The following is a 14,678-nucleotide window of genomic DNA, read 5'->3' as shown; positions in this document are numbered from 1 at the left end:
TAATCTCACACTAGGAAGCAAGAGGCAGGCAGATCTCTGAGTTCAAGGTCAGCCTGCTCTACAGAGTTCTAGGACAGCTAGGGCTACACAAAGAAACCCTGTCTCTAAGGAAAAAAAACAAACAAAAAACAAGACAAATCAGGTTAATCGTTCCAAAGAAAGATTTAGGACCATTACTTATTATCATTTTTTTTAATTTTAGGTTAGAGTTTAGATTATTTTACATATGTACAAAATGAAGTTGGGCCAAGTTAACAACTTTTAGTTTATATGAGCATTTAGTTATAAGTCAGTTTGGTAACTAGTACATGATGTAAGGAAACAAAACATAATCATATATAAACAGCCTGTTATACTTAATCATACATAAGACATTTTAATAAACCAAGATTTTGCACATTATTGTTTGTAGGGATTTTTTTATCATTCTATTGTGGAAGGAAAACTTATTAGTCAACATATTACTAGATTTCAAAGAAACAAAAGCAGACACGTGTATTGAGGTGTATTGAGGGAGGAAGAGAACATTTTATCTCAGAGGATGGGCCTGAAGAAAACAGGCAGGAATTGCAGGGATTGGAACCCAGCAGACCTTACCCTAAAACATATCAAAAATTAGAACAAAACAAAACATTAAAATAAGTTAATATAAGATAACATAAAATAAACACCTTCTCAACTCAGGGAACTTGAGCCCGTAGCTAGCTGACAGGGTGGGTAGAATCACAGGCTGACACAGGTTTACTACTGCTACAATGAAACACAGCAACCTAGGGAGGAAATGTTTATTTGCCTTAAACTTCCACATCACTGTTCATCATCAAAGAAAGTCAGGACAGGAACTCAACCAGGGCAGGAACCTGGAGGGAGGAGCCGATGCAGAGGCCATGGAGGGGTGCTGCTTACTGGCTTGCTTTCATGGCCTGCTCAGCCAGCTTTCTTATAGAACCCAGGACCACCAGCCCCAGGGATGGCACCACCCACAAGGATTGAGGGCTGGGCCATCAATCCCTAATTGAGAAAATACCCTATAGACTTGCCTACAGCCTCTGCTTATGGAGCCATTTTCTTAATAGAGACTCCCTCTTCTAAGAAGACTGTAGCTTGGGTCAAGTTGACATAAGACTACCCAGTACAACTGACCACTTGTCCACTTGACACACAAACACATCACTAAGAAGCCACAGCCTCTCCTTTCTCATTCAGCCACAAGATCTCACATTAAAAACGTAAATAATTTTAAAAAGTCCCGGTCTTTACAAATTTAGACACATTAAAATCTCAGTCCCTTTAAAATATCTAGTCTCTTTAAAAGTTCAAAATTTCTTTTAAAGGTTCAAAGTCCTTTAACTGTGGGCTCCTGTAAAAATCAAAATTAACTGAAATATAATCAAATCAAAGAAAAAAACCTTAATGTAGTGTAATGAATAATGCAACATCCAGCGTCTGGGATCCACTCACGAGCTCCTGGGCTGAGAGTACTTCTCCAGTTCTGGCCTCTGCAGCATACACAGCCTGTGTTCTAAGCTCAGGCAGGTTCTACTCCACCACTGCTGCTGTTCTTGGTGGTTGTCCTGTGGTACCAGCATCTCCAAAATGCAGGCTCTCTTTCTGCAATTGGGCCGCACTCTGACCAGGGCCTCTCCTGCTCCACAGTGCCAAGTCTCGGATGCTCTCTGTTACCCCTTTCATGCCTTCAAAACCAATACCACCTGGGTGACTCTTACAAGTACTAAGTTCAGCTGCCAGCACAAGACACCACCTTGGCCGCCTCTGGAACACAGCTTCTGTGTGTTGACTCTCAAAAACCATTTCCCAGTCTTCACCTCAGTGATTCTTGTCTCTTCTTACTCATCGCTAATTTCTCAGCTCCAACGGACCACTATCAACTGTCCCAGTCACGCAAAGGTTCCACTTCAGTGGTGCCGGACTCCTGTTAGTCACAGCTGAATCTTCAGCCCCAGCTGACCAGAACAACAGAATCGTAATTCTAAATAGCAAACGGCATGACAGAGCCTTTAACCTTTCCCCTGAAACTTCCCGAGCCAGACCTCCACCCTCCACATTGCTCTCAGCACTCTTATCCTCCAAGATAAGCACTCTACAGAACAGCAGACTGAGCTCTCAACACCTGGCTTTTCTGGCCCAAAGGTCCGAAGTCCTTCCACACTCCTCCCCAAACACACTGTCGGGCCTCTCATGGCAGTACCCACTACCCTTGTACCCACTCGTCTTTATTAGAGTTTCTATTGATGTGATGAGACACCACGACAAAAGCAACTCAAGGAAGAAAGGCTTTGTTTGGCTTAGGATTCCACATCCAGGTTCATCATCAAAGAAGTCAGGACAGGAACTCAAACGGGGTGCAAACCTGGAGGCAGGAGCTGCTGCAGAGGCCATGGAGAGGTGCTACTCACTGGCCTCCTCTCCTCCTCAAGGCTCTGCTCTGGAGATCAGAGGGGTGATAGAATGAGACTGACAAGGGAGAAAGGAGGAAGGAGGGAAGCAAAAACTGAGGTTAGCCCTCGAATCGATAACTCCCCAAGAATAAGGAAAATGTTCCGTCAAAGGGACTTGTGCCACTCACCTGACAGAGGTCAAATGGGACATTTACTGACTGTTTAGCCCAAAGTGAGTCTGGAGGACTGAGGGACCTCTCAGTGGGTTTTGGTGGGAAAAAGGGAGAGGAAGAGTGGGAGAAGAAGAAGAAAGGAGGAAGGGAGCCTGGATGGGGGACAGAGTCATGGCCTCAGGCCCAGTAAAACTGGGTCCAGCACAAAAATATCAGAGATGAGGACTGATGGAGGTGGCATGGAAACAAGAGACAGAGAACAGACTCCCGGAAGCAGGAGTGATGGAGGTGGCATGGAAACAAGAGACAGAGGACAGACATCCCGGAAGCAGGACTGGTCTTCCAATCAGAGCATCTGAAGGGTCCCAGTCTCTGAGGAATTGGAGTATGTGTACTGTGGCACCAGGGACTTCAGGCCAGCTGTGAAGCTTAAAGAGGGGAGGGAGTATCAGTGTGCGAGTTCAGTTCAGCCTCTGCTGCTTCAGGTAGAACTGTTCACACTGGCAGTTATTCTTGAACATGGGAGGGTTTCTAGCAAGCATTTGCCAGACTGAGATATTTTTAGCCTTAAGCCAAACTCTGCCAAAACAAGAGTGCTTAGTAGTCACAAAGGGGTGCTAGAATTAACGAGGGTCATGTGTATCATACATCACACGCTGGAGGCTCTCCGCCATGCAGTCTTCCTTCAACAAACTGCTAATGTCTCTCTCCTAAATGGAAGACAGGGGCCACTGGAAAAGATGAATTCCACAAAATGTTCTTTTCAGGTAAGTTAATAGTTGCTCAAAGTTTCTAAGACTTTTGGGGAGAAGGAAGACACTGAATTTCATTTTGAAAATCAACATAAAACAGACCCGAAATAACAGAAAGCAACAGTGATTGTCCTTACTCATTTGTATCACACATTAAATGTCCAGGAGCAATTTCAAGTGATTTGGAAACTAGAATCAAATAATGAAGGCAACAAAACACAAACAGTGAAAGTGACAGTACTGGAGAAGACACACACAACGCAACAGGTGAAGAAGGATTAGGGAGAAGAAAGAAAACAAAAGGGGGCGGAGGTTCTAAGTGCGGGCAGAGGTAGTGAGATATTTCAAGGGTGGTCTTCATCACTATTCCCACATGCATCCTAAAGCCGTGGGCTCCTGCAAGTCGGCTCATATGATGCCGGCCAAAGGCAGCTGCGGAGCAAGGCAGCAAGGCCGGGGCTTTGAGAACAAGTTTCTGATGTGGAGTGCTTTGGCTTGCTTGAGTACTTTGAACCAAGAGACATGGAAGGCTTCAGAACCTCAGAACCATGGTTTCTTTGACCCTCTGCCCTCCTTCCCAGAAGCAAGTTCAAGCAGGATGAGTCATTTGTAACTCAAGGCCCCTTTTCCCAAAACAAACCATCAAGCCTAAAAGTATTACTGTCAACTTCCCAAAGGCCTGAGTGACATGAGATCAAAGACCCTGATTTCAACAGGGCCCTGCCCCATGAATGAGAGGAAGAAATACACAGGAGTCTAGAAGAATCTACCAGGCAGGACCCCATGAGTTTCGTCTTAGCTCTTCCGTTAGATCCAGTTTCATCCAGCCCTGTGTCTACACAACTACCATTCTTCACCCAAGCTAAACATTAAAATCACCATTTCTTTCCTGGAAGTTTGGGGCTTCCTTCTGAACCTTCCCATCCCAGTTAAAGTTAACAGCTAAACTGGATCTTCTTTTGTTAGCTGGGACCCCAGCCATGGAGCAGGTCTCTACCCTTCATTCAATCTCTTCAACTGCTCTCACAGACAATCTCCTCCACGAACCTAAATCCAAACAAGCTGTCAGTGAAGATGATGGCAACCAGTTTCTGGACCTTCTCAATAACTGAATATGTGGCAGTTACATGAACAGCACAGCTGGAGAAGGCAAAAAAGCTTTCTATACCTTCCTCCACACTTGCACCAGAGCATCTCATCCCTGGGGGGTGTGGCTGTACCTTGCACAGTATCCTTTAAAGTATGCTAGTTTGCTTTCTCTTCTTATGATAAACACCAAGACAAAAGCAGCTTACCCGTTACAGTCAATCTCCAAGGGATGCCACGGTAAGAACCAAAGGTAAGAATTTGAAACAGAAAACACAGATGAGCCCTATAAATGGGTTGGTTTCCCCCTGGCCCATTTAGTCAGGGGTGGCACAGTGATCTAGGCCCTCCTATAGCTAGGAAATGCCCCACAGACCAATCCAATGGAAGCAATTCCTCTTCTCAGATATTTCAGGTTGATATTGAAACTAACCAAGATGGTAAAAAGCAACCAAACCCAGAGAAGACCACAACTACTTTGCCCCTTGGTCACACACATGCACAATCACATGGATGCATACAGGTGCCATACATGCTCACACACACATGCAAACACACAGTGAACGGGGCCTCACAGTTGCCCAGAGAGTCATCCAATCTTGGCACTACTGTCTGGTTGGAGAAACACAAGCCCCAAGTATGAATCTTCATTCTAATAGAGAAATAGGAGGCCCAACGGTGTAACTTCAGCCAAATATATCTGGCAAATACTACTGAACCATGCCAATGCAAGAAAAGCTCATGTTAAAATGGATACATGTATGTGCACTCTGATACATCAACACAGAGTGAACGATGTTTTGCTGGAAAGCCAGATATTTAGTCCGATCTTCTCCCTTTGGATTTAGAAAGTACATAAAGTCTACAGTACAAGCAACTGCAAGTGAAAAAGATATAACCTAAGTTATTACAAAGAGCAAAGGAGAAACAAAGGTAATTACTATAGAAATGACAGCATTCAATTTAAAAAGCAAACAAGAAACTTTTGTGACTTCAGGACAAATATTTCAAAAGCTTAACACACTGGCTCAGGACTGTAATCCCAGCTTACTAGGAAGCCAAGGCAATAAATATACCTAGGAAATATAAAGAACTCATAAAACTTAATAAGCTAACAACAACAATAAAACTGAGTAAAAAAAAAAATATATATATATGTATGTGTGTGTGTGTGTGTGTGTGTGTGTGTGTGAATGCACACTTCACACGGGGCTTGGGAGATGGCTTAGTGCTGAAGGAAGTGAAGAAAGGAACTTCCTAGTCTCAGAGGCCAGGTAAGTGCTAGGTAGGAGGAGTGGGGTTCTGCCTCTAGTCTCAGGACTAATAAAGTAAGGACAGGGGACCCCCAGAGGAAACTAGCTAGAATATTAGCTGTTATCTGCAAGTTGGGGCTTCAACTGAGAGACCTAGCCTGGATAAAAAGGTAGAGTTTGCTAGAGGAAGCCGACCCACATCTACCTCAGGCTTCACAAGCATGCATCACTACCATATATGCCCATACGTGCATGCAAACACATCCATACACACTTACCACACACACATATACACAAGAACGAAAAAGAATACGCACATGTTCATTAAGTATATGATAATCTATAATATCATTGGTCATCAGGGAAATACACATGAAGACCACAATGAACTACTACCTCCTGGTCACCGTGAAGGCGACAATGAAAAGACAAACAGTAGCAAGCTATGACAAGGACTTGAAGAAATTCTAACCCTCGAAGCCTCTATAAGCAATGTGGGGTAGCGCAGTCTGTGCAGCAAGCTGTGTGGCAGTTTCTTAAAATATTAAGCAGTCTTACAATGTGACTAGCAAGCAGCTCTACTACCAGACCTCTGCCCTGTCCATACAGAAACTAGCCTACAGCTGTCCAGGGGATCCATTTTCATGACAGCCAAAAAAATAGAATCAAATTGTTCACCAGGCATGGCATGTCCTTGACACAACTACAGTCACCTGGGAAGAGGGAATCTGCTTCCATCAGATTGACCAGAGGGCATGTTCATGGGACATTTTTTGGACAACTGACTCATGATTGATATGGGAAGGGCCCAGCCCACTGTGGGTGGCCACCCTGGGCACATGGTCACTATCAGAAAGGAAGTTGCACAAGCCATGAAGGGCAAACCACTAAGCAATGTTCTTCCATGGTTTCTGCTTCAGTTCCTCCTGCGAGTTCTTGCCTTGGCTTTCCTTAATGATGAAGTATTACAAGACAGTGACAATAAGATAAACACTTTCCTCCCCTGGTTGCTTTTGGTTGTGATGTTCTATCACAGCAACAGAAAGAAAAGTAAGTAAAAAAGTAAACAAACAAATACATAAATGTGGTATGTCCAGAAATAGGAATACCATCTACTGGGTAAGAAGGAGTATGGATAAGTGCTATAAGATCAATGAACCTAAGCATGCATGAACATGTGTGATGGGTGAAAGCAGCCAAACAGGAAGGACTCTATTGATATGGTAATCTTCTGGGGCTAGAGATGGCTCAGTTAATAACATGCTTGCCACACGCAAAAGAACCTGAGTTTGGATTGCCGCTAGCCACATGTGAAAAGCCAGCCAGGTGCAGTGCATGCCTGTAATCCCAGCTCAGGAAAAGGTGAAGACAGGAAGATCTCCAGGGCTTGCTGACAAGCAAATTTAACCCAGTTAGTGAGCTCCAGGTTCCATGAGAGATCCTGTCTCAAAATAAGGTGGAAAGCAATTGAAGAAGAAACTCAACGTGGAGCTTTGGTCTTCACACACCTGCACATGCACCTGCATGCATATGTATAGACATACACAGTCAACAGGCAGACAGACATACACACACACACACACACACAAAATATCCATAAAAGGTAGTCCTAGCAAACAAAAAAATTAGTGTTGCCTAGACACAGAGAAAATCGCAAATGGATGCATTACCCAGTATAAACAGAAACATGATTGTTCACAGCTTTTTTTTTTTAATAGTCTCAAGCCTGTAACAATCCAAATGCACAGCAACAGGTGAGTGAATAAACAAAATGTGGAATCACACAAAATGTACTGTTACTCAGCAACAGAAAAAGAACAATTTGATAATACGTGTGTTGACGTGTATAGATGGCAAAAATTATTCTGAACAGTAAAAGTGACACCAGGGTATGTATTGTATACTTCCGATTATATAAGCAATTCTAGAAAACATAGATTCAGCAATCATGACTGATCACACGACTGCCTGAGGGTAATATAAAGAAACTGACTGTAAAGAAATAACTTTTTAAAGGAGATAATGAGATGTTCTCTATGCAACTTGAACATTTTGCATAGATGTACACTGTTGAAACCTACCAAATGGTTCACAGCAAATGATTACAAGATAGTCTGTATAAACTATACCTTAATTTAGCTGAACAGAATGACAAACAATCATTCATGACTACTGGGACACTGTCTAAAATTTAAAACAGCTACCTGTGTTTTGTATCGGCCAATATTTCAATGTTTTTCACACACAGAAACAGAGCTAGGCAATTATAACATCACAGGAACTGATTCTGATCCCTAATCCCACCTAGAAAACAAACGGCCCTAAGCAAAGGACAACTTCTTCCAGACTCTGTTTCCGTGTCTATAAAATACATAACTCAGGTCATCACACAAAAAAAACTCAAAATGTTCAATCCTCAGGTTTACTGACCTAAGAATCTTACAAGACAAAATTCTATGACAGCAAGTACTGTACCTGTTTTATTTCCCACTCATCCTCACTGCCAATATTTACCTACCATAAAATAAACACCAAACTGCATATCCAAAGGCCTTTGACCAAACGAGCCACAGACAAGAGAAACTTTTAAGATAAGCAGAAATCTGTTGTGTCCACTGAGGCTGTGAGGACACAGAGTAGACCCAAACCATGCAGGATCTTTAAGGCTGGGTGAAGTTTTGTATTTATCCTAAGTAACAGAGGCCCTTAATAGACTTTTAAGTAGGTGGCTGCCAGTGGGTCATAACTAGATTTAAATTTTGAAGAGAAAAATCACTCTCTATAGAGCGTGGAGAAGGATCATGTGATTGGGGAGGGAGGAGGATCCAGAAGATCTAACATGAGAGTGAATATAGCCCAACCAGGAGCCCGTTGGGACAATTCACTGAAGTGACCATGGTAATTTCACTCAAGGTAATAGAAATGAAAAAGTGAACTGAATGCTTATAAGATAGGACAAATCAGTAGGTCTCAACTTCGGGAATGGGTTAAAGGAAAACATTGAGCTTTCAGTGCTCATCTTCAAAGTAGATTGTACTCTACCTATGTAATATCTGTCTTGCTATCTGCTGCAATGATAGGAAATAATTATGCATTTAATGTAGGTGTCCGATACAAAAATTGCTGCAAATAAGTCGCTGTTGCTGTGATTACTGTCATCCCATGGAATTCCACTGTCAGAAAGCTGAACAGCAAGGAATGTACTATCCACAGAAGCTTTATAAAGCGTATTTGATGTGCTGACCACGCAGACGAGTCATCTGGCCATTGAGGCAATGCTCCAGATAAAAACATGTCACCATACAGATTCTGTACCTCAGTTGCTCTCGAGCTGAAAAATCTTAGGTGGTAAACTGAGGCACGAGAGTGGCTACAAATATAGCCAAGGAATAGGTACAGAAGCAGGACACGGACATAGATGTCTATCTTTTCATTTCTGACCAAGTCTAACTGTATCCAGATCTGCATCCAGAGCAATACGAATTTACAGCTCAGACGTGCGCGCGCACACTCACACACACCACGTCTGCAGGTCTCTTGCAAACAAGGCCCTGACATCCCTTGGCTTAACGCCGAGCATCCACTCACCCATCTCAGCGGGTCCTCGGGTTCCCTGCCTTTAGCCCCAGACTAACGCAGAATCTTAGCTATCGGGAGCTCCACATACCTTAGCTTCCCGCTCTCGTTCCTCCGCGGTCTGGACGCGCTTCATGCTGCTACTAAAGCCGCCTTCGCCACTGTGGGCCGTGTCCGCCCTCGCCCTGGACCCCGCCTCCTGTGTGTAGTTCTCTCAACGGCTCTCTCCCGCCTGGCGCCATCCTCTCGAATACCTAGAAGAACTACCTCTCCCAGAATGCTCCGCGAGACTCCCGAGAACTCCTTGGGCTTCTGAGCAGAATTTCTCCAGTCAGCCAGCCGACGGCCGGGAGCCTACGGAAAACTACATTTCCCAGTGGACTTGTAGTTTTCCCGTGCTCCTCTGGGCCTGCAGAGGCTCGCGCCTTGGGCGCCATAGCAACGGTAGCTAGCTGAGGGCGAACGCGGAGGTGAGTACCCTGTGAGGTGGGGGCTAAGCAGGTTGGCTGGCCCTTCCTCTGCCTCGCAGCTGAGGGCCTGGAGTCTGCTCCGAAGCCCGGGATAGACCTGGGATCCTTGCGTGAAAAAGCAGTCCATCCCGACACACCTCCACATACTCAGGCCTGCACCACAGTCCACCCTGACCGCCTGCCCAACCAGAAACCTAGCTGGCAACCCTAAGTCCTACACCTCGAAGGTCACAGTCACAGTTCGCTCTATTTCCTAGGATTTGGGATTGGATGGTAGAACCTAAGCCTCCCAGGGGGCTTGTTGTTGTTGTTGTCGTCGTCGTTGTTGTTGTTGTTACTGGTGTTGTTGCTGATTGTAGTTTTTTTAAAAGGGGAATCTGTCTTCCTATGTATCCCAGACTGGCTTTAAACTAGGTTTTTAGCCCATGCTGGTCTTGAATTCAATAATAGGTCTTATCTCAAGTTCCTACCACCACAGTCAGTTTCTAATGGCCTATCTTTATTCTTTACTACTGTTTTCCATCCGACTACCTCCCATAGTCTGTTAAAGCATTACAGGGCAAAGACTTTGTTTAAACTCAGTGCCTGACATTCATGTATTCATTCAACAAATGATAGCATTGATGCCCACTATGTGACATCAGATAGCAGAAGGGGGACTTTTTGGAGGAGGAAGGAGACCCATAAGAGGAAGCTAGAGAGATGGAGGTGGGGCAGTAGGGGAACAGATACAAGCAAGAAACTATGATATAGGTGTGAAAATATAATGTGCTAGGTTAAAAATGAATTCCAAGACAATGAATTACTAAACAACTCTGGGGTAATGACAGAGGCTGTTGATGTAAGCAATAAGCCACAGCAGGGTGGTGGCACACTCAGGACAAATTCAGAGTCTACACAGAGCATGGTGGCTCTTGACTTATGTCATAGCACTCCAGAAGTAGCAAATGTAAACCAGCCAGGTTTACATAGTGAGATCTTATATAAGAAAGAAAGAAAGAAAGAAAGGAAGGAAGGAAGGAAGGAAGGAAGGAAGGAAGGAGAGAGAGAGAGAGAAAGAAAGAAAGAAGGAAAGAAAGAGAGAAAAATAGAGAATTTGAGGGCAATGTGTTTAGTGTTTTTGGTGAATTTTATGTCAGCCTAGACTGCATAAGCGTCCCTTGAAAAAGAAAAGTTAGAAACCAGGAAGAAAACACAAAACAGTAAGGGAAGCTTTATCTAAGGAAGGTTCAATTGGGCTGAGCTCTGAAGTATGAGGAGACAGCTAAAGAAGAGCCTTTGCAGCAAGATCAAAGCACTGCACGTGAGGAAAGCAGAGCTGAGTGTATGCAGACCATAGAGAGCAAGGAGGGAGAATTCACTGGGACATCTACCTACTTCAGGCCAGTAAGAGTTTTCTTCCCAGTCATGATAACTAGAAATATCAGGAAACAACTAATTCCTGAGTGAATGACCTTGAGCAATTGAGCCGGCTTGTCTTTGCATCTGTTCGTATAACAGGAACCATTTGGGTAGCCATTGTTTATGCACGCTGTAAGCATGATGAGCAGTATGTGTTAGCATCACCTTCTGTAGTCATTCTTTGAGACATTTGCCACTAGCAGTGGTTCTCCGCCCATCATGAGTTCCAGTCAAAGTTCTGGACCCTCTCTCTAAGAGATAGACTTCATGCACATCTACACAGCCAAGTCTCAGTTTTCAGACACTGAAATCCAAGAGCTCCCCTTATCCGTGACTATTTAATAAATGCTGCTCACTGAGCGTGCCACACTCTGTGCCAGCTTCTGAGACACAGGTGAACAAGATGAACAAGTATTCTAACTTCCTGGTCTTCACATTCTATAGCCAACATTCTAGAACATGAAAGTCTCTTCCTTACAAGGACACATCACTAACAGTTTACATCTAGGCCTTTCTAGGAAGGTCAAAATGGAAATCGAGAATGAATTTATTTATTTATTTATTTATTTATTTATTTATTTATTTGCTTACTATACACTGTATATTCATGTCCACATACAAAACTAAGTTACTGTAGTATGTCTCTATAGAGAAAAGAAACTAAAAGTTCTAGAACAATCCAGACAAGCCATATGCTGAGGTAGCTAATCCCTGGAACCTACATGAAGTAACAAAGGAGGGGTACAATAAAAAAATCACACTATGGTCACATGGAGCCTCCTTCGCTGAGCTTAGAAGGAGCCTTTCATTTGCACATCATGCAGTCAGTGAGCATTCCTAGACTCTGGACATCCTCAGCACATTTGCTAAATGCCTTTAGTTTGTATCTGTCTCATGTGCTTTTAGAATAACTATGAGATGGGTATAATTTGTTTTGTTTTAAAAATTAGGTAATCTTAATGACTTGACCAACTTTGAGATGGTAGAACAAACCATTTGGCTTGAGTACAGACCTCAGTTGTGGTTTTTGTTTTGTTTTTGTTTTGTTTTGTTTTTGTTGTTTTTGGTTTTTGTTTGGATTTTTTTTTTTTTGTCCCTAGAATTCATGCTCTCTTTAAGGAAAGGAGTAGGGGTAGAAGTATTTCTTAACTTCGGAAGGGTTTGGATTTGTTTCAGAGCGATGAATAAGGAAAGGAAGAGTGATAATCTTAGCTCATTTCCTAAGAGAACTGTAGGAAATGCTCTGCTCAGAGAAGACAGTCCTCATGATTGGATGCAGTGTTCCTTCTAGAAGGGGACCTTTTATCTTGCTCAGGCGGCACATGTGGGCAATAACATGTCCATTAAAGTTCTAGTTTCCTAGTCACTTTATTTGGCTCGTTCCATTGCATAGTTAATGCAATAACTTAGGAAGAGTTTGTTTGAATTTTCTTTTCTCCGCAGATAGGCCATGTCTGGCCCAAGTGACGAGACAGCAGGAGACCTGCCGGTGAAAGATACAGGTCTAAACCTCTTTGGAGTTGGAGGGTTACAAGGTTTGGCCACCTGTTATTTATTACAGTTATGAACTTTGATCAGTAATTTCTTTACTTTTAATTTAAAGTATTTCTGATAGTCATACAAAGCCAGCCATTTAAGTAACTATATAGCTCTTGATTGGACTAAACAAGGGGGAGAGTTTAAAACACATATGGTATTTTACTGCGAGCATCAATTATCAACAGCTCATAGCAAATGCAAGATCCCCCTCTGTTCTGATAAAGAGTTGTTATAAATCATCTTTTTAAAATTCCACACATCAGTAGAAACTGCACAGAGTATCAGGCCTCCAAACCGAATTGCCTGGTTTAAATCACATTCACCATTAAAACACTTCTTTATGTTTAAATTTTATATGGGAGGAAATACCATATTTTAAAATTTTTGCCTTTCAAGTAGAGTATCTCAAAATGGCCTGTTTATGCAAGTGATAGTGAGTTTTCAACCACATTAATATACATTAAAGGCTTTCTTTATCCTTTTAGCATTTACTTGTTCCTATAGAGCTGAAGAGTATTTTCAACTGAGAAAGCAAAGCACTGCTTTAAGGAACAACATAGACTGGAGAGCCAGGTTCATGTTTGTGAGGAAGCCAGTCAAACCCCTATGCCACTAACCTTGCCTGTAGAAGACTGGGGTTCAAAATGTACCATAAGAACTCTACATACACCTTTTAATTATGACAATGTCTGGGGCCAGGTTTAAGTATCTTAGGAAGGTAGTAAGAGTATGGTTCATTGAGAACAAATTGACCTTACCTATTATTAAAAGGAAGGATATTTGGGCTTAGATTTAGATAATGGAACCAGTGTCAGGTATTCAAATACAAATAAATTTGAAGTGTTTTAAGATTGGGTTTTGGTATTATGTAAAGTCTAATCCTTATCATCAGTAGCCATCCTCAGTCTTTAATATTGATTGAAGTTAAATATGTATATATACTTAAAAGTTATAGAAGTTTGTTGGGTTGGGTTGGGTTGGGTTGGGTTGGGTTGGGTTGGGTTGGGTTGGGTTGGGTTGGGATTGGTTTGATTTGGTTTTTGAGACAGTGTCTTACTTTGTATACTCTGCTGGCATTTGAACTCACTATATAGACCAGGCTGGGCTCGAACTCCCAGATCTCTGCCTGCCTCTGTCTCCTGAGTGCTGGGACTTTTTAAAAAGTATATGCCACTATGTCAGGTCAAAAAGTTAAGTTTCAATATATTAAACAGCTTATAGAGAAATGATCTATGAAACTCTCAAATCAGGGCTGGAGAGACGGCTCAGTGGTTAAAAGCACAGACTGCTCTTCCAGAGGTCCTGAGTTCAATCCCCAGCAACCACATGGTGGCTCACAACCATCTGTAATGGGATCTGATGCGCTCTTCTGGTGTGTCTGACAGCTACAGTGTACTCATATAAATAAAATAAATAAATCTTTAAAAAAAAAAGAAACTCTCAAATCACAGGTTTTAGATTTTTCTTTTATTTCTGGGGAATTTGTATTTGTTTTTACATTTTATTTTTCTATATCCTAGCTCCCTAGCTCAGAAAAAATAAAATGTCCTAAAAATATTATGTTTACTGAACGTTCCAGTTTTGTCTCTTGTCAAAAATACATACAGATTTTCAGATACAAAGACGACTTCTTGCTGCCATGTTAGTTATTGAGCCTTGCACATGCTAGGCACGTGCTTGTCCTATTGAGCTGCATTCCCAGACTGGACAGTCTGGCTCTTCTAACTGTGAGCTTTATAGCACTCAGAATAGGAATAGGAAATCTCTTGACCCAGTTCCCTCCTATATTCTGAAAAGTGATCAAGTCCACACTTGTGAATAAAGCATTGCTCAGATCCCTAATACTGTATGTGAAGCATTAATCACAAAGATCTCACCGAAGGTTGTTGGCATGAACAGTTTTCTAAAAAACAAAACCAAAAAAAAAAAATACAACTTAATTTGTAGGTCAAAAGGAGAGAAATTTGGGTGTGATGATGCACGCCTGTGATCCCAGCACTTGGAAAGTAGAGGCAGGAGGGTCAGGAAT

At 42.5% G+C, this 14,678-nt stretch overlaps 2 protein-coding genes across 2 annotated transcripts in view; one reads left to right on the top strand and one right to left on the bottom strand.

The window, feature by feature from the left end:
- Positions 1-9,420, bottom strand: part of Fto (FTO alpha-ketoglutarate dependent dioxygenase) — a 348,908-nt gene extending 339,488 nt beyond the window's left edge. The window contains exon 1 of the mRNA XM_028788217.1: positions 9,331-9,420. Within this exon, the coding sequence (XP_028644050.1) occupies positions 9,331-9,375 (45 nt within the window). The 5' untranslated portion in view covers positions 9,376-9,420. The remainder of the gene's footprint in view (positions 1-9,330) is intronic.
- Positions 9,421-9,693: 273 nt separating this feature from the next.
- Positions 9,694-14,678, top strand: part of Rpgrip1l (RPGRIP1 like) — a 94,339-nt gene continuing 89,354 nt past the window's right edge. The window contains exons 1-2 of the mRNA XM_028788221.1: positions 9,694-9,709; positions 12,554-12,645. Coding sequence (XP_028644054.1) covers positions 12,561-12,645 — 85 coding nt within the window. The 5' untranslated portion in view covers positions 9,694-9,709; positions 12,554-12,560. The remainder of the gene's footprint in view (positions 9,710-12,553; positions 12,646-14,678) is intronic.

The sequence above is a fragment of the Grammomys surdaster genome, unplaced genomic scaffold (genome assembly GCF_004785775.1).
Source record: "Grammomys surdaster isolate TR1022 unplaced genomic scaffold, NIH_TR_1.0 125739, whole genome shotgun sequence".
Lineage (NCBI taxonomy): Eukaryota > Metazoa > Chordata > Mammalia > Rodentia > Muridae > Grammomys > Grammomys surdaster.
Note: the sequence above shows the minus strand (reverse complement) of the source record. Positions and strands in the feature narration are given on the sequence as shown.